At 34.0% G+C, this 25,559-nt stretch overlaps 2 protein-coding genes across 2 annotated transcripts in view; one reads left to right on the top strand and one right to left on the bottom strand.

Moving 5' to 3' along the window:
• The window catches only part of LOC133182269 (tRNA (32-2'-O)-methyltransferase regulator THADA-like), a 37,842-nt gene extending 25,293 nt beyond the window's left edge, over nt 1-12,549 (top strand). The window contains exons 21-33 of the mRNA XM_061317048.1: nt 1,011-1,254; nt 1,524-1,761; nt 3,243-3,461; nt 3,687-3,885; nt 4,149-4,558; nt 5,835-6,005; nt 7,890-7,989; nt 8,114-8,146; nt 8,450-8,568; nt 9,349-9,430; nt 9,513-9,630; nt 10,305-10,459; nt 12,460-12,549. Coding sequence (XP_061173032.1) covers nt 1,011-1,254; nt 1,524-1,761; nt 3,243-3,461; nt 3,687-3,885; nt 4,149-4,558; nt 5,835-6,005; nt 7,890-7,989; nt 8,114-8,146; nt 8,450-8,568; nt 9,349-9,430; nt 9,513-9,630; nt 10,305-10,459; nt 12,460-12,519 — 2,148 coding nt within the window. The 3' untranslated portion in view covers nt 12,520-12,549. The remainder of the gene's footprint in view (nt 1-1,010; nt 1,255-1,523; nt 1,762-3,242; nt 3,462-3,686; nt 3,886-4,148; nt 4,559-5,834; nt 6,006-7,889; nt 7,990-8,113; nt 8,147-8,449; nt 8,569-9,348; nt 9,431-9,512; nt 9,631-10,304; nt 10,460-12,459) is intronic.
• Nucleotides 12,550-16,370: 3,821 nt separating this feature from the next.
• Nucleotides 16,371-25,412, bottom strand: LOC133183622 (iron-sulfur cluster assembly 2 homolog, mitochondrial-like). The gene is made up of 4 exons (XM_061318554.1): nt 25,310-25,412; nt 24,972-25,071; nt 23,683-23,798; nt 16,371-16,883 (listed from the first exon to the last, which is right to left on the bottom strand). The coding sequence occupies exons 1-4, from the start codon at nt 25,378-25,380 to the stop codon at nt 16,712-16,714; spliced, it is 459 nt and encodes a 152-aa protein (XP_061174538.1). The 5' UTR covers nt 25,381-25,412; the 3' UTR covers nt 16,371-16,711.
• Between the last annotated feature and the right edge of the window lie 147 nt (nt 25,413-25,559).

Below are 25,559 nucleotides of genomic sequence, written 5' to 3'. Positions count from 1 at the left end.
TTCTTTTATTGCATTATTAAAACACTTAAAATTCGTATCTTTATTACACCAGTAAGTGAAAAAAATTCTCATGCTAATTACTTTTTATTTTAAGCCTTAAAGATAGATGAATTTTTGTCCATCATCACAGAAAAATTTGCTGGTTGCTAAGGAAATTTCTTTGGCCGGGTTTCCATGGTAACCATGACTCAAAACATTTTTCATTTTACATACATTGTTCATAGTTCAAAACAAATCTATGTGTGGAAAATCATCAAATTCTGAGAACCCTCATATATCACCCTTTGTCTGATTTTTATGTGGACTGGTACTTAAATATTTGTACCTTTCAGCTAAAATCTTCCTCCCCTTTAACATTCCCAAAATTGTACTTGGATATACATATAAATATTTTTAAATACTTAACATAAATCAGAAATGGAAAGGAAAGTAACATGTTGATACACTTCCTTCTTATAGTATAAAACTAAAGGATTTGTTGGTCTTTCTGACAGTTACCAATTACTCTATGTAAAACATACTTGTAAGTACAAATCTGGAAACTGTAAAATGAGAGGTTAATAAGAAAATTAATTTATACGACTTAGGGATGCTTATATATCTGTTCAAACAGATACATATATTGTTTTGCTGTCTTATTGAAGAATTTTCCAAAAGTGGTCATTTTATTCCTTTGTAAAACTTTGATTCTCCTACTGTGGCCCCATCCCATGGACTATCTACTCTACATAGGGAAGCTTTCAACTACACTTCTTTATTTCTGGCTAAGTGGTTCTTGAAAAGAATCCTATCTTATTTGTACTTTTTATTAATATTTACCACCATGAAAGGGGGATGGCTCTTTGTAAAAAGATACTGAGGGTAAAATACGTAAAGAAAAAGTAGTTGTAACTTCCAACTGATTTCAAGCTACATGTATATCCATGGTACTCTAGATATCGGTGTTTGAGATAAAAGTTCAACTGTACCTTCTTTGAAAATAATATTGATTATATGTTGTATTATTACAGAATGAATCAATGAAGATAGCATTGGATCAGTTATTCAATATGGCAGAATTACCAATAGAAGGAGTCATTGACGACAGACATGATCTACCTCAAGTTCATGCATTGAACATCCTTAAATGTTTATATGGAGATTCAAGCCTGCACGAGGCCCTGATGCAGTTCATTGAAAAAGCAGTGATACTTGTGGTTGAGCAGTTTGGGTCACCAGCGTGGTCAATTAGAAATGCTGCTACAAGATTATTTAGTATGGGTTGACTTTTATTTACAGATTTCCTTTCTTGTTGCCATGAAAATTAGAAGAATTGAAAAAAAATGCAGTGTTTTTCTCTGAACAAAATGATATGTACATCGTTACTTCCAATATTCCTTTAAAATATTTTAATGCATATTTTAATGAAGCGAAAGATTCATGTTTCTAGTTGATGCTGCATGCATGCAGATGTGATACTGAGCTGTGATGAATTACTACTGATTGTATCATACAAAATTTTACATTATATCACAATTTTTTAGGTGTTTTGATTACAAGACTTTTTGGACAAAAGAAGATTATAGGAATGCAGGCCTGCAATACAAAATCTCTCCCAGAGTTATCTGCCTATTACCCAGAGTTAATTCCTTACCTCCTTCAGAGTCTGGAGAGTGCACTACAAAGGGAGATAACTGCCATTCATTCCCTACATCCCTCTCTCTTTCCTGTTTTAACTATTCTTTCACATATGGGAAGACTTGACCAAGAAGATGAATCAAAGTAATTAACAAAAATATTGGTACTTTTTTGGTTTATGAAGAAAGGATAAATTTGCATGCAATGAAAGGATTCATTGTTTAGTAAACATTTTGCAAGCATGCCTAAAGTGATTCTGTTCACATGGGTCATTGATATTTCAACTTTTAGCTTTCTTTGTTAACATGAATTTCCACACAATATAAAAAATGTATTTCTTCAACCTAATTTGATAGAGAAGGAAACAATAGTATCACAGTGAAAAATGGTTATAGTAAATTATTAGGAACAGCTGAAAGAAAATTGGTAAGAATACTCCTGAGAAGCCCTGTTTATTTAATAAGTTCTAAAGGTTTGACCTAATTACTGGTACTCTTTGTTAGTGAGGTCCTACCTCTGAGGAACCTGGTGAGGATACTCTTGAGAAGCCCTGTTTATTTAATAAGTTCTCAAGGTTTGGCCTGATTACTGGTACTCTTTGTTAGTGAGGTCCTACCCCTGAGGAACCTGGTGAGGATACTCTTGAGAAGCCCTGTTTATTTAATAAGTTCTAAAAGTTTGACCTAATTACTGGTACTCTTTGTTAGTGAGGTCCTACCCCTGAGGAACCTGGTGAGGATACTCTTGAGAAGCCCTGTTTATTTAATAAGTTCTAAAGGTTTGACCTAATTACTGGTACTCTTTGTTAGTGAGGTCCTACCCCTGAGGAACCTGGTGAGGATACTCTTGAGGAGCCCTGTTTATTTAATAAGTTCTCAAGGTTTGACCTAATTTCTGGTACTTTTTGTTAGTGAGGTCCTACCCCTGAGGAACCTGGTGAGGATACTCTTGAGAAGCCCTGTTTATTTAATAAGTTCTCAAGGTTTGACCTAATTACTGGTGTACCTTGTTAGTGAGGTCCTACCCCTGAGGAACCTGGTGAGGATACTCTTGAGAAGCCCTGTTTATTTAATAAGTTCTAAAGGTTTGACCTAATTACTGGTACTCTTTGTTAGTGAGGTCCTACCCCTGAGGAACCTGGTGAGGATACTCCTGAGAAGCCCTGTTTATTTAATAAGTTCTCAAGGTTTGACCTGATTACTGGTACTCTTTGTTAGTGAGGTCCTACCCCTGAGGAACCTGGTGAGGATACTCTTGAGAAGCCCTGTTTATTTAATAAGTTCTAAAGGTTTGACCTAATTACTGGTACTCTTTGTTAGTGAGGTCCTACCCCTGAGGAACCTGGTGAGGATACTCTTGAGAAGCCCTGTTTATTTAATAAGTTCTAAAGGTTTGACCTAATTACTGGTGTACTTTGTTAGTGAGGTCCTACCCCTGAGGAACCTGGTGAGGATACTCTTGAGAAGCCCTGTTTATTTAATAAGTTCTAAAGGTTTGACCTAATTACTGGTACTCTTTGTTAGTGAGGTCCTACCCCTGAGGAACCTGGTGAGGATACTCTTGAGAAGCCCTGTTTATTTAATAAGTTCTAAAGGTTTGACCTAATTACTGGTACTCTTTGTTAGTGAGGTCCTACCCCTGAGGAACCTGGTGAGGATACTCTTGAGAAGCCCTGTTTATTTCTTGAGACAACTCTCCTCAGCTGCCTTTGTGTCTTTGGTTCCACTGAAGATGACACTGAAAATCATCAGAGAGTTGATATCAGAAATGTCACCATCACCTGACAGCAACTTTATCCATGGAGCCCTGGTATCCATAGAAATGTTGACAAACAGTTGCAATGAGTAAGTACATTAAAATGATTTATTCTGTAAAAATGGCCTTAGATGAGTTTGCTGTAAATGAATTTATTTCTCTTCTGTGATGGAAAAACTATATGCATGTAAAGGTTTCAAGAAAAAATATCTTAGTTGGCTGGAAAGTGGTTAAATGAATATATTTACTGCCAGTGACTTAATTAGTTAAAAAATGTAAGTCCTAGTTCTGATCAGATTTGCTTTAAATTGAAGAATACCAGAGGATGTTATGCAAGCAATTTTAAAAATGTCAAGTGATGTGATCACCTTACCAGACATAGTGTCGGCACAGTATGTAAGACTGCTGTGTGGTCTGTTGAATAAGGAGAAACAGACAACTAGAGCTGAAATACTGGAAACATTGAGAAAATTCTGCTCAGATACCGAGAGGAAAGAACAAAACATGTCTAAGGTATCATATTATTCTTTAAATGTACATGTAGCTTTATATTTCATTTTGATGCATCGTCTCCTCCAATCCCAAATACATGTTTTAAAATATTTATTCATGTTGGTACAAAATAGTCTGTGTTATATAATTGCACCAAATTTTTAATATGCTAGAATTATACACCTACCATTAGTTTGTGGGGTTTTTTTACATGTCTTTCCAAACTTTTTTGCAGTTTTGTTCGATTTTCTTTTCTATATTTCTTGATTTTAATTTATTTTCAGAAGCCATTAACAGAGAAAGCCTGTATTGCTTGTTTATTACAACATGGATGCCAATCTATCTGTCTGAAAATGCTCACTACACAGAAAGTAAATGCAGATGTGAAATTGTTCTTGATGGAGTTTTTTACTGCCATAGCCAGAGAGGACAAAACCTTTGAAATGTCCCCTGATTTACTGCCAGATCTACTGAAGTGTATACTGGCAGAGAGTTATCCCCCTTTAGAGAGTGCACTAATTTCATGCATGACTGAACAGTACATGAGACATAGAACAATAAGCCAATCAGATCTACAGCTTTTGAAAGAAGCATGGCAGCTGAATAGAAGCAGAGTGTACAATAAAGGAATTCTGGCTTCAGTTGCTTTGGAATTAGGATGTGTTTACCTGGATGCAAGTTTTAGAAATGAAAAGTATGTGATCATTAGGACATTTTTTTTTATTAGTTTGAAGAAATGAAACTTTTTTTACTTTTTCAACAGTGAAATACTGTAATTTATCCATTAAATTAAATTGGTATTTTCACAAATGTGTTATTTTCACTGTGAAAATAACAAAATGGTGTCAAAACTCTCCTTCCCTTCATTAAGAGTCTTCAAGAAAATACTCCCTTTAGATAGCAAAAGTGAATAATCCATATCCTGACACCGACTAAAACTGCCAAAGTGTCTCCAAATTGTTAACATCTAATAGGCAATAGAAGCAAAAGGGAAAAAAGTGCTTTACTTGTGCTACAGGATTTTTTAAAAATATTTTCACTCATGAAAATATAAAAAAGAATCTTGTCCTGCTCATGAAGTAAATTTCATACCCAACTGTATAATGTAGAATATATCTTTTCTAATTTTTTTTATTTTACATATATATATATATATATACTTCTGATACGAGGGCTTTTCATAAATTATTGAGATACTAACTCTGTAGAAGGAAGAAATCAATTCTTGAAAATTGACCAAATTTTTTTCAAGAACGAATAATAAAAATATGCAAAAATTCTAGTTGATCACATCATTACAGTAGATAAATCCTGATGAAATTATAAACTTGTGTACATGTATTTCCATTGACTTAGAACACTCTGGTGAGATTACCACTAAATTATTTTATTGTTACTTCAGAGTTAGATTTTTTTCTAGTATTGAAACAGTTGGGAAGCATTGTTAAACTCCTATCTCTGTCATCACTCATTCAAAATTCCAGGAACCAACCAGGCACAAATGTTCTCCATTCTTAAACTCTGTTGAAAATGTGTGTTGTCATATTGCCATGAAATACCTCTTACAGTCCGACGCGGATTATTCGGTACTGACTTAGCACCACTGATTTGTAGCAAATCCTTAATAACTTATGGTCATCTAGTAGATTAGAAAGGAAAATAAACAGAATGTCTCAATAATTTCCAAACAGCCCTAAAAGAATCTATTTTATCAAAAAGGTCAATTGACATGAATGGGATCTTTTGACATGGCTAAAAGAAGTCTGACCAGTACATGTACCAGTATTACATATGTGTGGCTAACATTGTTTGTAGCCTATTTTTGGGAATTTTGTCGTATAATTAGACATCGTAATATACATGTAGATAATGGCTAGAATTTCTATAGAATATCTTAAAGTAAATCTCATTACTTCAGTAAACTAAAATGAATGTTACTTGAAATATTCAGACAGTTTTATAACTTTCAGTGTGGTGGCTGAAGAAGATATACTAGTCATCTGTGATGTCATGCATCACACCAGCAGCAGTAGTGACCTGTGTAAAGTGGCTGTATGCCACAGTCTATCGATTATTGGAGAAAGTGTACTAAGATTATGCCTACAGAAGAAAGGAGAAACATTCATGTCTTCATTGTTAAAGTAAGTTTTTTTAGGTTGTGTATGTGTTGAATTGTTGGGAAGCGCTGGGGGGGGGGGGGGGGGGGGGGGCTCCTGAGCTGGTTATACATGTGAAAAGAAGGTATTTTGAGAAGTTATGTGTAATTTTTATGCAGGGCACACTTGTCATTTGAATATTATGATAGTATGATAACTTTTATAGCTAGTTAAAGGGATTTCTTCTTAGGAAAATTGTCCATTTTTATGCCCCCCCATGAATATGGCCGGGGCATATAGTGTTTGTCATGTCCGTCTTCCGTCCTTCCGTCTGTCCTTCTGTCACATTTTGCGTTTAGCTCTGTTCAAAGCTCAGTTTCAAAGAAACTATCCAAGATATTTTTATCAAACTTCATATGCCAATAGATATTGATGAGAGCTATGCAACTGCATCAACATCTGACCCTGACCTTTCCTTTGACCTTGACCTTATTTTTCTTAAATGAGTGTTTAGCTCAGTTTTAAAGATACCATTCAAGGTAGTGTAATCAAACTTCATATGTTGATAAATACTGATGTAAGCTATTCAACTGCATGAACATTGTATTTACCTTGACCTTTCCTTAGACCTTGACCTTACTTTTCTTAAATTAGTGTTTAGCTCAGTTTTAAAGATACCATTCAAGATAGTGTAATCAAACTTCATATGTTGATACATACTGATGTAAACTATTCAAGTGCATCAACATTTTTTGACCTTGACCATTCCCTTGACCTTGACCTCGCTTTTCTTAAATTAGTGTTTAGCTCAGTTTTAATGAAATCATTCAAGATATTTTTATCAAACTTCATATGCTGATACATACTGATGAGAGCTTTTCAACTGCATCAATATTTTTTTTACCTCGACCTTTCCTTTGGCCTTGACCTTACTCTTCTTAAATTAGTGTTTAGCTCAGTTTTAAAGATACCATTCAATACTGTTATCAAACTTCATATGTTAATACATATCGATGGGAGCTATTCAACTGCATCAACATTTTTTAACCTTGACCATTCCTTTGACCTTGACATCACTTTTCTTAAATTAGTGTCAAACTTTCAAGATAGTGTAATCAAACTTCATATGCTGATACATACTGATGTAAGCTATTCAACTGCATCAATATTTTTGACCTTGACCTTTCCTTTGACCTTGACCTTACTTTTTTCAATTTGTGTTTAACTCAGTTTTAAAGAAAACATTCATAATATTTTTATCAAACTTCATATGCTAATACATACTGATGTAACCTTTTCAACTGCGTCAACATTTTTTGACCTTGACCTTTCCTTTGACCTTAACTTCATTTATTTTAAATTAGTGTTTAGCTCAGTTTAAAATAAACCATTCAAGATATTTTTATCAAACTTAAATATGCTGATACGTATTTGTGAGAAGTATTCAACTGCATCAAAAACATTTGACCTTGAACTTCCCTGTGACCTTGACCTCACTTTTCTTAGATTTGCATTTTGCTTAATTTTAAAGAAACCATTTAAGATATATTTATGTAAGTTTATGCACTCATACATAATTTGGCAAGAATTTATCATCTACATCCAACTTTTTAGATTTCAATTTTAAAGAAACTATTCAAGATATTCTCATCAAATTTCATACACCAAAACAAATTTTCATGTTGCATTACTTATATACCCTTGGCGGGGCATTCATGTCCTATGGACATATTTCTAGTTCAAGATGCATCTGTTGGGTCATTTATCAGGCATTTTTTCAAAATTATTGAGACCTTGAATCTTTTTTGTTAATTCAAAAATCTTTATATGAGCATTTGGACTAAACATATGTCACTTGTGAGATTGTAACAGGACACTAAGACTCTTTCTGCTGTTACTAAATGATATAGAATTATGTCTTACATTCAGGTTGTTTTTCTGTGTATGGAATCTTGTACAAGATGATGATCCTGATGTCAGGGTGCATGCTTCTAAATTCATTGCCTCACTCTCTCAGGAATTTAATGAGGTATTTAAAGAGCGATTTACTAGTCTAAACTATAATCTGATTTATAAAATACATTTTCCATCAGATGAAGTTTTTCTTTTAGCCTTTTATGAAATCTTCCTAAACATATTGTTATCTTTTACAGTATGGATCTTTGCAGTGCAATACATGTTTACAGGCAAGTTGCAGTTGATTTTATCAAACTCCATCAAAAACTGCATTAAAGTACATTAAACTCATTTGGTTTGCTCTGACATGAAAATCACAGAAATGTAAGTCATTCTTATGTGTAATTTTAAAGTTTTGTTAAAGTCATGTACATGCAGCTTTAAAAATTTGAACACATTGAGATATCTTTGACCAGACTGGCAGAGATTCAATTCAGGTTTGAATTATATTATAAACTTTTATAATCTCTATGTTGCATTCAACACACTTAGCTCATATTTTATATCAAATTGTCAGAATTTCTTATTTACAGGAATGGATAAGTTACTTCAGTGGGCATTTCTGGTGGTCAACACAAGCTGTGAAAGAGATCTTTCAAAAGCTGTACCAACCAACCAGTGTTCAACAGATATATCTGAAATCTCATAAAGGGTAAATTATACTTGACTGTTTTCAAGTTAAGTCTTGAAGTTAAAAGGCACGCTGAGTTATACCAGCCCATAAATAAGATTAAAAGTTACAGAATTTTTTTTTTCAGAATCACAAAAAATAATCCTAATCGTTCACCTGGATAATCATTTTTTTATTTATTGAGAGGGAAAAAGACATCTGATTGACAGGGCATTTGAGCAAAGGAAAACATGTTTATGTATATTAGTGAATTAGTGACCGATTTTGAGGACGTTAATAGGATTTTCAGAAATGATGTGGATATTAGAGAGGACATACTTTGACATCTGTTTATTTGCATTCTTTAAATTCATATCCTTTTGGCAGCTGGAGAATTTAAAAAATGTTCGTCTGAAAGGGGGTGGTCCAAAAAAAAATCATTAAAATATTTTAACCTCAGTTTCAATAAATACTCTGCCTCAAGAAAATGTATCTTTAATGTGCTATGGAATGAACAATTCTGCAGTTTCTAAATGTCACAATGCATGGATCACCCGAACTAGAAGTATGCATGAAAGACATATATTTTTAAGGGTTTTTTTTTGCTCTTCAAGATGAAATTTTTCTCTCCTTTCCTCCTTCCTTTTTCTTTGGCACCTTCTGCTGATTTTTTTTTCTTTCTTGTAATGCATAGACTGTTTATCTGCCTATTCAGCAGAACCTATACTGACAAGATATGGAAATCTGGAAAAATGCTTTCATGAAAATTTTAAAATGATTACACAGTATTCACTGTTTTATTTCCTGACAATCTGATTTTAGTAAACAGTTATATGAAGCAGAGGACAACAGTTTCTTCTCGGAGGCCATCTTCAATTCTGTTTATTTATACCAAATGTTACAGGTAGGTGCAGTAATGAATTTATCTATTTGCGACTGCCTACTACTTGTATTTCAATCATCTTAATGTTTGCCTTAATCTTCAGAAAATGTTGGCACTGAGCACCACTAATGATGTAACACATTCCTTTACGCAAGAGGAGATTCAAGTTCACAACTTGATACAGGACCTTCGTTTTGTTCAGGAACATCTGAAAATACTACGTATGTTTCTTGTTTGGCAAATCGTAAGAGACAATTTATTTGATACTTCATTTGATTGCATTGATTACAGAAATATTTGATCTGTGGGTCTGAACAGTTTCTTTATTTAAGCTACAGATGTTTCAAACACAGTGAAACTTGTCTAATCCAACATGCACTGGGAGACAAATTTTGTGTCAGAATAGATAGAGTGATGGATCACACAGTGTAAAGAGCATGGAAAATAGTAAAATGGGAAAGAAAATAAAGGTTGCAATTCATAAGAAACAGATTACACAGTATCAGATTAGACAGTTTTCACTGTACTTGTAATTCATTTAAAAAAAAAAATAATGAACATTTTCTCTTTTAATAACTGAAAGACTTATGATGACATTAACTCACTGACATTATGATTTCATTTTAGTTGCTTGAAATGTACTTTACATGTGTTTATCAAGATTCAGACATTCATACATGTATTGGTACATGGACATTTGGCATGGCATTCAATGTGTTAATTAATGTAGATATTACTTTGCATAAGTATTATACAAAACAAATCTGATAGCGCAAATTGAAGATTATACCATATGTTTGTGATTAACATTTACACTAATTTTCCAAAAAAAACAGTATGTTAACAGTATGTTGGTATTATAAGACATCACTAAATGGTTTGTTGTTTTCTTTAGATACCTCGGTTATTAGTGACCTCTGTGAGCCAGCTAACTTTAGAACTATGGTAGAATTACTACTTAAAGTTCAACTGTTATTGGAGATAAAACCAGACTGTTTAAGTGCTGATGCCATATCTCAGCTGAGTGTCAGTTACAACAATATAACAATGGTAAGCTCACTGATTACAGTTTGTTGAAAATAAATAGTTTGTAAACATTCTACATTTATTGACTGGGTTCAAGAGCAACATGCATTCTGTTGGACCCAAGAGCAAAACTATTTGCCTGAGGCCTAACAGCCTCAGGCAAACAGATTGGTTCGAGTGGTCGGCAAAACGCAGTTTTCCCGAGAATACAGTCAATAAATGTTTTGTTATATCCTATACTATTTATTTTGACATATCTTGCGCTGGCTTCCATTTTTGCAATACATGATGTAAATTTCGTTTACCCACACTGCTGATTTAAGTCGGTCAATCCTGTTACTGTGGAACACCAAAGAATGCAAATAATATGTAACTGATCCTGCCTACAGTGTGATGTATAAAAAACGTCATAGCAGTCCAATATCTCACTCGGGGTCCAACATGATTTTTTTTTTTTTGGAAAGCTCCATAAAACATTTGAAATGTTAGACTTTTTTGGTATAGATTTATGTAGAAAACAACTTTTAAAGGTACATGTATAACAGGTACACATACACTAGACAAAATTGCTAACGCACCACAGGGCTTTCAAAAAGATTAGAAACAGGTGGTACTTTGACAAAAATAGGAGGTACCTTTTTTTGAAGCAATTTTAATTAAATATGCTGTCAAAGTTTTCTCCACCAAATATTTTCAGTACAATCACAATTTCAGCTGGATAAAAGTACTGGGTACCAGCAGATTTTGAAAGGCCTTGCACCACCATAGAAAAATTAATAATTGCCTTTTCAAAACTTGTTTATGATGAATTTGATGTATAAATATGTTAGCGTAATTTAAAGTAAAACATTTTTTTTCTTTACTGCAATATTATCAATCTACAATGATTCTTTTGGTAGACTGATCCTGATGTATTTTCATAGTATTTAGATTTCAGTTTTTGTGGATACTGTATAGCATACAGCTTCAAAGTACAGTGTCATGAGCTCATAAACATGAAATATAAATGCCAAGATCAAAACCCTGCCTCACAAAAGGGACACAAGTTAAATCAACCATCCATAGTATTTATGCAAAGTGGGTCAAAGGTCAAGTGGATTGTAATGCTATTATTTTACATGATGTTTTATGTCAAATAGTGCAAATGCTAAATAGCATAAATTTACCTCTTAAATGTCAAAAATATGCTGTATATCAGCACATTGAACTATTTTGAAAAGTAGGTCAAAGGTCAAGTTCAAAGGTTATGAGGCCAGTAATCATGGTATTTTACAAAAGCAAAAGTCCAAAGCAATATATGTGGAAATTATCTTATCCATATCTTTTACAGTTCTCAAGATATAGGCTGTGACAGACGGACGGACGGACAGACAGATGCTGAATAAAGTGATCTCTAAGTGTCGCTCTGCTCTGCAGGTGACACAAAAATGCTGCAACTAGATTAATAGATATGCAAATGTCTATTATTGGTGCGCAATTATTGCAAGATTGCACTGTAAATCTGTGGCAACTGGAAGTGTGGTAGACCAAATTCTGATGCTTGAGTGCTGGGTGACTTTTAGGTGATATGATAGACTTACATGTATCACTCTCCTTCATCAGAGAAACAATGATACATGTACCACCTTTGTTACAATGTCAATGATAACCATCAGTAACTACCAACTTCACATCAGTGTAAAAAACTGTGCACATTTGGCTTCAAAAAATTGGTAGGCAGTCAAGAAGGTCAAATGAGTGTCTAGTGTTGACAACTCTGACTGGATTAGGCAAGATGACATTTTAGATTTACACATATTGATTAGGCAAATGTTCTGTTTATATATGGGTATGTTGAGTAGCAATTTATGTCTAGTATATACATGTAGTTAAATTCATATGCCTAAAAATTACAAGTATAAGTATTATTACTTTTTTGTGGTGTCCAAATATGTAAACTTTATGTATGTATATGATATAGAAAATCTTACCACAGATTCATGCCTTTGAGATACTAATGTAACTTCTTCTTTTTTTTGAAACAGGATAAGAAGACACCAGTGACTTTAACAAGATTCCTAAATAATGCATTCTGTTTTGTGTAGATGGACATTTCAATAAATATTGATGATTTATTAACTTTTTCATTCTATGCATTGCATTTTTTCATTAAAATGAGGCTTCAGAAGCTAAAGGATTATTGATATCTCTATATGCACATCCAATGAGTTCTTAATAGTTACCAATTTATTGAAGAAATGACCTGAATTATTCAATTATTCGAACTGTAGATTGTGGAGTCAAGATCAAGTCACATTGGCATTGAAAGTTTTTAATAGAAATCAGATGCAGATTCAGGAATTTTTTTCCAGGGGTCCCAGTCCATCAGGGTAAAAAAAAATTTCCAACGAAAAAAAATTCCTTGACAAGCAAAAAAAAAACACCTTAATTCCCTTCCCAAACATATTAAACCCAGAGAATTTCTTGACATGCAAAAAAAAAAAAAAAAGAAAAAAAAACAACCTAAAATCCATTTCCCAACCGTGAAAAACACCTATTTTGTCATGGTTGGGTCAACATTTTCTGGGGAGGGGGAGGGAGGGTTCCAAAGTCATTTTTTTCTTTCCTTTAGTATATACTTTTAATAACTCTGCAAATTCTAAGGGGGGGGGGGGGGTAGTCCAGAACAACCCCCCCCCCCCACCACAACCCCCCCCTCCTCTTGATCTGTGCATGGAAATAGAGATTTAATAACTAATTGAAAAATATTTCTTGGACAGTACCAATTTTCATAAGTTATCCAAACTTAAAAAAGTGTATTTTTGCAGATTTTTTTTTTCTTTTTGCATTGAAAAGATTTAGGGATGAGAGTCCATTATTTTCACACTTTTCATATTAACCAAATATTAAGACGAGTAAGTAGTTACCAGATTAAAAAGGTCAATTTTAACAGCAGCAGATTACATTCATCTTAATCCAAAAACTCCCTGAATGTCATTTCCAAGTAAATTTATCAACAATATTTATCTTATTACACTTATCTTTTCAAATTTATTAACAAACTAGTCAGATTCTGGAAGGGGTGTTTGCTAGCATTACATGATTTCATGAAAATTGTCAGAATCCATTTCTGTATGATATAATCCACTTTTTAAGATGAATAAGAAATCTGTGATTTTGACCTTTGAGATATCATAATTCATATTTATTGATAGTGCCATAGCTAACTTTTGGCATGATTGTAATAAGCATTGAGCCATTTACCAAAAGTGTGAATTTTAGAAATTCATGGCTCCTGAGACACGGGTTCTGCAGTTAGGGTAGGGCTCTATTGATCATATAGTGAAAAATGCATACATCTCTCCCCTGTATATTTAGAAGACAAACTAATTGCATGATTTTGATGCGCCTCTCCCATAATTGTGAAATTCTTGGCCTCTGGGTCAGGGGTTCTGGGTTAGGATGGGGCTCTATTTAATATATAGTGAAAATGCGTTATTTCTTTGAAATCAAATGCATTAATGTTTTGAAAATCTTCTCCTCTACTCCTAGGCATATGGGAGGCAAACAGAGTACAATTTGGTAATGAGCAATGGTATTTTTCCAGATGTGTCGAAATTTTGGACCACTGGGTCAGTGTTCTTGTGCTGGATATGGCTTTATTGATCTCGTAGGAAAATTTGTATTCTACTGAGAGGTTATTCCCTTTGCTATTCACGTATGATTTAAATCACTGTAAATAATATAATTGATTGGTGAATAAATGAATTATATAACAATGTTTAATGTATAATACAAAATTTTCAATGATAAGGTAGACTTGAATAATAGTTCAAACAAAATGAGACAAAAATACCTTAAGTTATCTTTGTACATTTATTTAAATGTCATTCAAAGACCAAGAGAGGCTGATGTAATGTGCTCAAGCAATAATGTTTTGTTTAAGTTTGTATGGTGATAATTTCAAATGGGAGTGTATTAGCACTGCCAAGTACAGGCAAGAAAATAGGTCTGCTGAATATGATTTGTTACAGAGTACTGGTCTAACTATTTTGTTGATCCCTGATCATATTTATATTGCTTTTGGGCAATATATTATACAATTGTTGACTTTTGATGAGGTCAAGGTTAACAGGTCCATATAGTCATTGGTAGACCTCATCAAAAGTCAATAATCGTTTTATTAATAATCAGGAATTTTGCAACATTTTTAGCTCACTTTAATGAAGTTGGAGGGGAGCTTATGTGATACCCTCGGCATCCACATCCCAGGTTAAAGTTTTTGGAGCAGATTTCTTTTCAAGTAGTTCTATGCCTGCATTAATCACAGATGCATGGAGGATGTCTCTAGTATGTTTCTTTGTACCATTCAAGGTTTCAGATGCAGCATTTCAGCTAAAGAATGACCAGGTTAATGTTTTTGGAGCAGGTTAAAGTTTTTTGGAGCAGGTTAAAGTTTTGAAGCAGGTCTCATTTCCAAGTAACTATAAGCCCTATATTGACCAAACTTGTATGGATGATAAATCTAAGGATGCACACTACCAGGCTTGCTTCTGATGCTAGATCTGACCTACATTTTTCAGATGAGTGACCAGCTTTAAGTATTTGGAGAAGTTTCATTCTAAAGTAACTATAAGCCTTATGTTGACCAAACTTGCAGCGATGACACATCTAAGGATGCATACTACTGTAATTGCTTCAGATGCTGGATCTGACCTACATTTTCTGAATCAGTGACCAGGTTAAAGTTTTTGGAACATGTTCATTCTAAAGTGACTATAAGCCCTATGCTTACCAACTTTGCACTGAAGATATATGTATTGATGCACACTACCAGAGTTGCTTTGGATGCAGGATTTGGCCTACATTTTCCAGATGAGTGACCAGGTTAAGGTTAAAGTATATGGGACAGGTACATTACCAAGAAACTATAAAGCCTACCTGAAACAAACTTCCATGGATGATGCATCAAGGGATGCACACTACCAGAGTTGCTTCAGATGCTGGATTTGACCAAATTTTCCTGATGAGTAATAACCAGATTAAAGTTTTTGGAGCTGACTCATTCTAGTGTAATTTCAAGCCCTACCTAGACCAAACTTGGCAATGCGTGGATGATGCATCAAGGGATAAACACTCTCAAACTTGCTTCAGGTGCTGGATTTGACTTACATTTTCTGGATGAGTGACTAGTTAAGAGTTTATAGATAAGTCCATTTCCAAGAACTGCAAGCCCTATCAGACCAAAATGTTGCATCCAGGGATGCACAATACTAGATTATAAGTTTACTGGGGACTTTGCCTTACTTAAAGATGTAATTTTTTGAGGTGAGCTCTGTAATCTTTACTTTTGTTTCACACCACAGTTCTTGTCTCAAACAAATATAAACACTCCTAAAACAATGAGTTGTGTAACAATATAACAATTATATTTCAGCAGTTTAACACCTGTTTTAAAAGTGGAAATCAATGTTAATGCTAAACAATAGATACTCAACCATTTACAAATAAAAGCGTAACGGAGTTTAGTCTTTTTTTTTTTGATACTGGGGTTTGCCATTTTCATGTCTACGACAACATATGCTTCAAAACACAATTTGATTGGTCAATGAAAATGTAAGTAAATCAGATGAAAATTAAAACCCGAATAAACTTTATGCAACTTCTTTTGGAGTTAAACTTGCTCTGAAATACGCCTCAGGAAGAGTGTCTGGATTAATCAGAGAGCATCAAAATTCCTGTTCATTTAATAACAATTTTTGTTTCATACTTCTATGGATCCTCTGAATTATATTCAGGTGACTGTCAAGGCCCTTGTGTCTCTTGTATTTATTCTTTCAGTTGCCATACATATTAGTGAGCCAGCTAATTTGAACTATTCTAAAAATACTATTCCTAGTTCAACTACCTTTGAAGGAAAGACTCGACTTTGGTTACATAAACTCCAACATAGGAATAATATATTAATTTTTTTATTGGAAACAAAACAAGCAATTCATAAACATTCACATCATTCAAATTTAAAATTCTTTCATTCATGCTTAAATTAAAGCATATCATTTTGCTTCACCTGAAATAAGTGTACCTCATCAATGTTTTCATCAGATTCAAGCCTTCCAGTAAAGTTACCAAGAGAAACTATTTTTTTCTATGATTCTAGATTCTATGGACAAGAAGACCATGTTCTATCTACAAATACCTTAAGAATTCATTTTTTTTTTCTAAATGTGGACAATTATTTCAATAAATACAGGGTGAATTAAAATCATTTCACGGAGACTGTTGATTTGTTTTTCTTCACTTGATTGAAAATGAAGCACCACATGAACATCCCTGGTCAGCTTGGGGATTATTGATAACTCTAAATGCACTCCGAATGAGTTCTTCATGATAGTCAATGGTAGATCCTTTCAGAAATTCCAAAGAGTCATTATCAATGGCTATTTTAACACCATCTTTTTCATAGACTCTGAAAAGAAAGATCCAAGAATACATAATGTTAAAAACAGTTCTAATGAGAGAAAGAAAATTGGAACATTTTTTGTAGTTAGCAAACTATCCATCAGTCTCTCTGTCATAGCCTATGTATTTAAAACCATTAGACATTAGGATCTAACATTTGCACACATTTTTCTTGACATTTATAATAAAATACCACATGTACCAGGATTACTGACCTTGTGACCTTGCATATCAATTATTTCATAATGACAGTATACACTGTCTTGCAGTGAAAGCTGTTATATATTTAGCATGTGTAATGCTTGTTAAGACTTTTATTTTAAGAATCAAGGTTAGTGACCTGAGCACTTTAACCTCTTTGATGTATTTTTTTCAAAAGGAAGTTTCATCTTGCATTCTTTGCATGAAAAAAGTATGGTTCTGAATGACATTTACCATATGTATTGCATGATAACAGGTTTTAAACTTTAATATAAACTTGTTGACCTACTCATAAAAGTTCAACTTTGCACAAATCTTTTGAATGTTAGATGGTGGATTTTGAAATTTAGCAATGTGTTGGAACTTTCAAAAATGTTTTGCTTTATAGGCATCGAGACCTTGATATAGACCTTCATCCTTTTGTGAAAAACAAGAGGCCTATGAGTCACAGTGCTCACCTGAGTCTCTTTGGCCTTGCTGTTCTTCATAGCAGATTTTTTTCCCCTAAAAAATTCCCTCCTTTAATATTTCATCAAACATTTTGACCCTATATTGTAAACCAAAATTTAGCCCTAAAGAAGCTAAATGATTTAATCAAAATTGAATCCATACAACATAGGTATTCCTCAATATCAATAGCATCAACATGGCCCTGCTGTTCTGGAGAAGATTTTTTTTTCTGTATATATGCATTATGTATTTTCTTACAGTCTTAATTAGCTCCCCTTGAAGGAGGGTGTGGCCCTTCATTTGAACAAATTTAAATTCCCTTCACCCAAGGATATTTGTGTGAAGTTTGGTTGAAAATGACCCAGTGATTCTGGAGAAGTTAACAAGAGGCCCATGGGCCTTAATGGTCACATAAGTATCATGAATTTTTCAGGCTATATTCACTTTGAGCCCACCTGAAACTGGCTAAATAGACTTTAATATATCACATACAGTTTGATGAGAACTCTAAAAATTTTTCAAATTTATGCTCCCTTTCCCCTATAAATTGATGAGTGAATGAAATAAACATTAAACCTTGATCTCCCAATGTGGCCCCACCTTATCCCTAGGGGTCATAATTTGAACAAACATGAATCTACACTACAGTACCTGAGGATGCTTCCATATAAATATTACCATCTATAGTTTGCTGTTCTTGAGAAGATTTTTAATGATTTTCCCTATATACCGGTACTGTACAGCAGGTTAAAATCGCGGTCGGAAAAGATCACGATTTGTTCAACTTGCAGCAAATCGCGGTCGTTTGAATTCGCGGAAAGGAAAAATTATACAAAAACTTTTTAAGCAATGCAAATATTTTCCTTGCGTATTGTGTTGATTCTGAACCCGATTAATTAAATAGAATGAAACATTGTACGAATCCCTATTAGAAGATGAATGTTGTACTATTCACAATGTTACACATTCAGATAAATTTTCTTCTTTCTTTCTCGTGTTTTCTTTCTTTCTTTTTATTAAATATATTAGAGTACAGATTAGTATTTACTGCAGTATGTTAAAATTCCTCTGAATCTAAATCAGTTGTCAGTACTGATAGTCAAAACGTTGAACTGTTAATAAAATTGAATTAATGTGTAACAGTGTTGTCTTTACTACATAAGTGCCTTGATTAAAGATAATAAGACTGGGTGATACACACAGGTGAAATCTAACAATACATGTTTTATAGATAATTACATCGTACCTCTACCGGGTTGCAGAATTAAATGTTAGTAATAGATGTCTATTTATCAATTAAGCTTTAAAAAAAACAACAACAGCTACGTGTTAGTAATTAGGAAGACAGCCTACATATATTAATTACTGCTTTTATGTTTGCAAGGAAACACGAATAGAGTTAACAAATCTAATCACAGATATCCGTAATATTTCAATTTATCCTTATCAATTTTTGAAGAATTATTCACTGTATGTTGAATTCGCGGAATATTTATTTCCGCGAATATAGCGAATATTAACTCCATGAGTTAATTTCCTGCTGTACAGTATTCCTATGTAAAATTTTGATCCTCCTATGTAAAACTTTGATCCTCCATTGTGCCCCCACCCTTCCCCCAGGGGTCATGATTTGAACAAAAAAGAATCTACAGTACATGAGGAACCTTCCATATAAATATGACCATCTATAGTTTGCTGTTCTTTAGATTTTTAATGATTTTCCTTAATATATTCCTATGTAAAACTTTGATCCTCCTATGTAAAACTTTGATCCTCCATCGTGGCCCCACCCTTTCCCCAAGGGTCATGATTTGAAGAAACAAGAATCTACACTACCTGAGGAACCTTCCATATAAATATGACCATCTATAGTTTGCTGTTCTTTAGAAGATTTTTAATGATTTTCCTTAATATATTCCTATGTAAAACTTTGATCCTCCTATGTAAAACTTTGATCCTCCATTGTGGCCCCACCCTTCCCCCAGGGGTCATGATTTGAACAAAAAAGAATCTTCAGTACATGAGGAACCTTCCATATAAATATGACCATCTATAGTTTGCTGTTCTTTAGAAGATTTTTAATGATTTTCCTATCCTCCTATGTAAAACTTTGATCCTCCATTGTGGCCCCACCCTTCCCCCAAGGGTCATGATTTGAAGAAACAAGAATCTACACTACCTGAGGAACCTTCCATATAAATATGATCATCTATAGTTTGCTGTTCTTTAGATTTTTAATGATTTTATATATATTCCTATGTAAAACTTTGATCCCCCATTGTGGTCACACCCTTCCAAGGGGGTTGTGATTTGAACAAACATAAATCTACACTACCTGAGGATGCTTCCATATTAATATAACCATCTTTGTCCTTACTATTCTTGAGAAGAAGATTTTTAATGATTTTACTGAATATATTCCTATGTAAAACTTTGATCCCCCATTGTGTCCCCACCATATCCCCAAGGGCAATGATTTGAACAAACTTGAATCTAAACATTGTCAGGAAGCTTCCCTATAAGTTTCATTTCTTCTGGCCCAGTAGTTCTTGAGAAGAAGATTTTTAAATGGCCCTACCCTATTTTTGCCTTTTTAGCTCACCTGAGCTGAAAGCTCAAGTGAGCTTTTCTGATCACCCGTTATCCGTCGTCCGTCCGTCTGTCCGTCCGTCTGTAAACTTTTCATATTTTCGACTTCTTCTCAAGAACCACTGGGCCAATTTTAACCAAACTTGGTACAAAGCATCCTTGGGTGAAGGGGAGTTTAAATTGTTAAAATGAAGGGCCAAGTCCTGTTCAAAGGGGAGATAATCAAGAAAATACAAAAATTGGGTGGGATCATTAAAAAATCTTCTTCTCAAGAACCACTGGGCCAGAAAAGCTGAAACTTATGTGGAAGCATCCTGGGGTAGTGTAGATTCTAAATTGTTCAAATCATGACCCCCGAGGGTAGGGCGGGGCCACAATAGGGAATCCAAGTTTTACATTGAAATATGAAGTAAAAATCTTTAAAAATCTTCTTCTCAAGAACCAGTGGGCCAGAAAAGCTGAAACTTAAGTGGAAGCATCCTGGGGTAGTGTAGATTCTAAATTGTTCAAATCATGACCCCCGAGGGTAGGGTGGGGCCACATTAGGGAATCCAAGTTTTACATTGAAATATATAGGAAAAATCTTTAAAAATCTTCTTCTCAAGAACCAGTGGGCCAGAAAAGCTGAAACTTATGTGGAAGCATCCTGGGGTAGTGTAGATTCTAAATTGTTCAAATCATGACCCCCGGGGTAAGGGCGGGGCCACATTAGGGAATCCAAGTTTTACATTGAAATATGAAGTAAAAATCTTCTTCTCAAGAACCAGTGGGCCAGAAAAGCTGAAACTTATGTGGAAGCATCCTGGGGTAGTGTAGATTCTAAATTGTTCAAATCATGACCCCCGGGGGTAGGGCGGGGCCACAATAGGGAATCCAAGTTTTACATTGAAATATGAAGTAGAAATCTTTAAAAATCTTCTTCTCAAGAACCAGTGGGCCAGAAAAGCTGAAACTTATGTGGAAGGATCCTGGGGTAGTGTAGATTCTAAATTGTTCAAATCATGACCCCTGGGGGTAAGGCGGGGCCACAATAAATACTACATTGGGGGGGGGGGGGAATCAGGTGAAAAACAGCAAGGCCAAAGTTACTCAGGTGAGCGCTGTGGCCCATGGGCCTCTTGTCTTGATTATCTCCCCTTGGAATAGGGCACTGCCCTTCATTTGAACAAATCTAAATCCCCTTCAGCCAAGGATACTTTGTGGCAAGTTTGATTGAAATTGGTCCAGTGGTTCTTGAAAAGAAGTTAAAAATTGAAAAGTTTATGCACGACTGTACACCGGCATGAAGAAAACAGATAGCAATAGGTCACCTGAGTGACTCAGGTGACCTAAAAATGTGACACAAACAAATTTTGATCAGAAAAGCTCACATGAGCCTCTGGCTCAGGTGAGCTAAAAAATTTGTTATATAACCATATTCTAAAAGTTGCTGTTGCAAGTAATCTGTGTTCCTTGGAGCACTCTCAAATTTTATAACTACATGTATTTCAAATTGTGAATCTTCAGGAAATAGATCTATGTTTTAATGATTTCTGTCTGACTTCCATTTGAATTTCAGAATTTATCCAATGTCTGCTCCAAGGAGAGTCACTGAAGAGAGAATCTTTGTATCTTTGTAGACATTACAACAATTATTTTTAAAACTTCTGATTTATAAGTGGCATTTTTATCAATTGAAGTGGTCAATTTGGCCGGTGGAAGGTTCTTAGGGAAAGCATTGCAAAGATTTCATACATCATGTTTGTTATATATAGTAACAAATTGAAACTTCCAGAAAAAAGGAATATTGCAGTAAAGAAGCACTTTTTGCCTTGACTTTCCACTTGGTGGAGTGACTCTGAGATATGGCACTATCACAATATTTTTCCATGTATAGCAACATTTGTTGGATTAAAGAACAAGTCTCAATAAGGCTTATCTGTGGTCCCCGGTTACTCGTCAAATTTCGAACATTTATTAAAATGTTTAAAAATTAAATTTTATTATTAATTAATGTCTTTATTATTTGAATCATCATCTAAAAATGTCAAACAATAGATATAGGCAGCATACGAAGCTGCGCGTTGAAGGTAGGGTCCTTTGATTTTCATGAATATCAAAAGAAATCAGTGACATATACACACTTCAAAGCTTTCGTAAACACCGAGCACAGGTTTGTTCAGAGTCGAGTTTGAAATATAATGTGTATATTATATGTGTAAAGGTTGAGTGAAAATATCTTTGTTGACCAACCTTGTGCTCTATGTTTTCTAATTAAAAGTATTGTGATTTTGAATCTCTTCGCTGACTTCATTTACATGCGATTAACCTCTCTATGACCTGTTTAGAATCATAACAAGCCACGTGGTTTTGTATCGTTACAGGTAAATGCCCCCAGCGAACGTGCTAGTTCTCAGTTGAAACGTACTCAGTTTTATATCGATCAGCATGGACTTGTTTGGTTCATCTTGTTATAGCTTTTATTCCCAAAGTTTTGTAAATAGAAAATTGTATTTGTAATTGATTGTGAATCTTGAACATATAATTCGTCTTTGAAAGAAAAATATTATACCAAGATCTTCTTTTTATAGTATCTAATCTAAATGTCTCCGCCCATTTCCATGTAATAGAGAAACCGTGGTCTGATCGGGGGAAAATGTTCCGGCATTTTTAAGTGCGATAGGTGTTAAAAATAGGCTTGTATTTTCTGATATGTTTAATTATTCATTATAAATACACAATGTTTTAATTAGAAATACTTCGTTGTACACAATGAAAATAAACAAAATACTGTATGCTAATATTTAACCGGTAAACCAAGGGTGTAAAAAGGGACCACACTACTATACTTAAGTAGAATACTCCTTTAGAAATGAATTTAGATATTCATTGGTCATCTGCTCCTATAGGTAAGATCCTTGGTTATGTCCCTATGCTTCTTACAGAAAGAGATTACACAGCATCAAGTCAAAAGTATAACATCATAAACCTCTAGCATGCTGGAGCATGTTGGTCATCAAGGAAATTAATACATGTGTTTTAAATGGCCTTGAAATTTTAAGATTTTGAAATAATTTAAATGGTTTATTTTCATATCAGCTAATTTTTAAATACATGTAATATACCTTCTAGAATTTCATAAAAAATCAAATTTAATACTCCTCTCAATTTATAGCTGGCAGAGGTATATGTAGCACTATTGAGTTGATCAGTTAAAATATGCTTTTCCACTGAATAAGTCATTTCAGAATTCAATAACTTCTGAAAAATAAAACGGAATTTATTTGAACTTGGTGTCTTTTGTAAAAAGTTTCTAATACTATTTTAAAAATGCACTTGTCACAATCGTTGAATTCTGTGAAATCACTAATTTTCCTGGGTTTTAATTTTCGTTGTTTTCATGGTACAAAGAGACCCATTAATTTATGTCCTGATATTTAAATATTTCAAACTACAGTATCATGCATATTCTTCAATTATGATATCAAATCCCTACGAATAAAAAATAATGAGTGATTTTACAGTAGTTGAGAAAGTTTTGTTTTGACTGAAGTTAAAAACAAGGAAAGATCTTTGTAGCAACTTACTTGTCATCATCATGGATTTTGGACTCTATATCAAACTTGTACTGAAATCCTGAGCAGCCCCCACCATCCACAACTACTCTCAAGTAAGAGTTTTCATCAGCAATTTCTTTCAACCTCTAAACGTAAAAAGTTTTTCATTACTTAGTTCTTTAGGTCACAACTGTTTGTTAAAATTTGGCATTTGCAATCTATGGAGGGTAATCATGTTCAAAAATCCAGACTTGTAAGTTTGTAAATCCAAACTTGCAATCGTATCAGTTTCATAGTCCATAGCAATCAGACCTTCAAAATTTTTTTCCCTCTTCTCCATTTCCTTTTTTAATTTTCTAAATTCTTCTCTCCTCTCTCTCTCTCTCTCTCTCTCGTTTTGCTTTAAATACTAACTTCATAACTTTAAATTAATGTGTGTGTTTTTTAAAACCCCTGCAACAGGTATCAGGTTCGCTCGCCCTATCTACCTGTTCGCATGAGTCCGTTCGCGCAGGGTACATTCGCCATTATTATTGTTCGCCCTATATCGTTCGCCATATATCTTGTTCGCCCTAATATATATAAAGTATATAGTAAATATTAACATTTGTTATTAATTTTATTCAATATTTTACGACTTGGTGTTTTTTTGTTTTTTTTTTTCAAATGTTGCTACAGTATTTTTTTTTTATTTACCGTAATCTTAATTAAACAATTCAAATTTGATATTATTGCTTTTTACATGCTTAATTGGTTTAATTATACTTAATAATGTCACTGTAATTTAGGGGATCATATTGATCACCATGTTTTTTTACAATCTGCATTATGTTTTGAAAACAATTAAAGGACGGAGACATTAATTTCTGTTGGTCTGCCTGGTCTTTGATAGGAGAGGTATTTAGTGTGACCACATGCATACGTCTGTTGCCTCCCTTGTGAAATATTTATGTACCAATGTACATATAATTTATTTTAAAAAATCCATTGGTTCATTATTCAACTTTCTGCAATATAAATAAGGCGAACGGACTCTGTGCGATCAAGTTTTAGGGCGATCGGACTCTGGGCGAACGAGAATTGGGGCGACGGCATCAAGGGCAAACACATTTTAGGGTGAACAAACATACAACCCCTGCAACACTTATTCTCACAATGTCAAGGGTCCTGAGTCCACTCATGGTCGTGGGACAAGAAGTGGACTCTGGACTCCTGATATAGTATGAGGATGTTCAACACTAGAATAAGTGCATGTATATATAGATCACAGAATATAATTTTGTCCCAAGGCTCTCTATGATACTTTGATGATTATATACCTTCACACATGAATCACTGAGTTTGATCATTTCTGCATCATTATTTGTCATCTTTTTCACCCCAAGATGGAATGCTCTTTTATCGCACCATGTCATTTGTCTGAAATTTAACCATGATGAGAAGAGATAAAAATTCTAGTTTTGCGTTGACTGATTTAAGTCTATTTAAACATTCTGTTGTCATGTGAGTTATTGTTGGGTATAATTGCCCTAAGATAACAGAATACTTGGCTACATAACTTACATCATCTGTTTTTCAAGTCTGTTTAGGATATTCGTGTTTGTTTGTTTTTAAATCATTAACAGTGACACTATAGAGCATTATAACAGAAATATACCTTGCTGAACAAAGACGTGAAATACTGTGACCAGTCTTCCGAAGCAAGCTTAGAGTCCGAAAGGTTTCCATTTAATTTTTTTTTTTTTATCGCGAAAATGACATTTTAGAGGGGACAGAAAATAAGTCGACGTTAGTGTTCATATCCAATACACAATGTTATCATCTATGCTTTTCAAACGTTCTTATGACTAGAATAAGGTGCGTTCAATTACCTAGATATCGACATTGTCGTACGGAGATAATACGGG

Source organism: Saccostrea echinata, unplaced genomic scaffold (genome assembly GCF_033153115.1).
Source record: "Saccostrea echinata isolate AGI-Se365-2 ecotype Australia unplaced genomic scaffold, CSIRO_AGI_Sech_v1 ptg000009l, whole genome shotgun sequence".
Classification (NCBI taxonomy): Eukaryota; Metazoa; Mollusca; class Bivalvia; order Ostreida; family Ostreidae; genus Saccostrea; species Saccostrea echinata.
The sequence above is the reverse complement of the archived record's forward strand: the minus strand, read 5'-3'. Positions and strand labels throughout refer to the sequence as shown.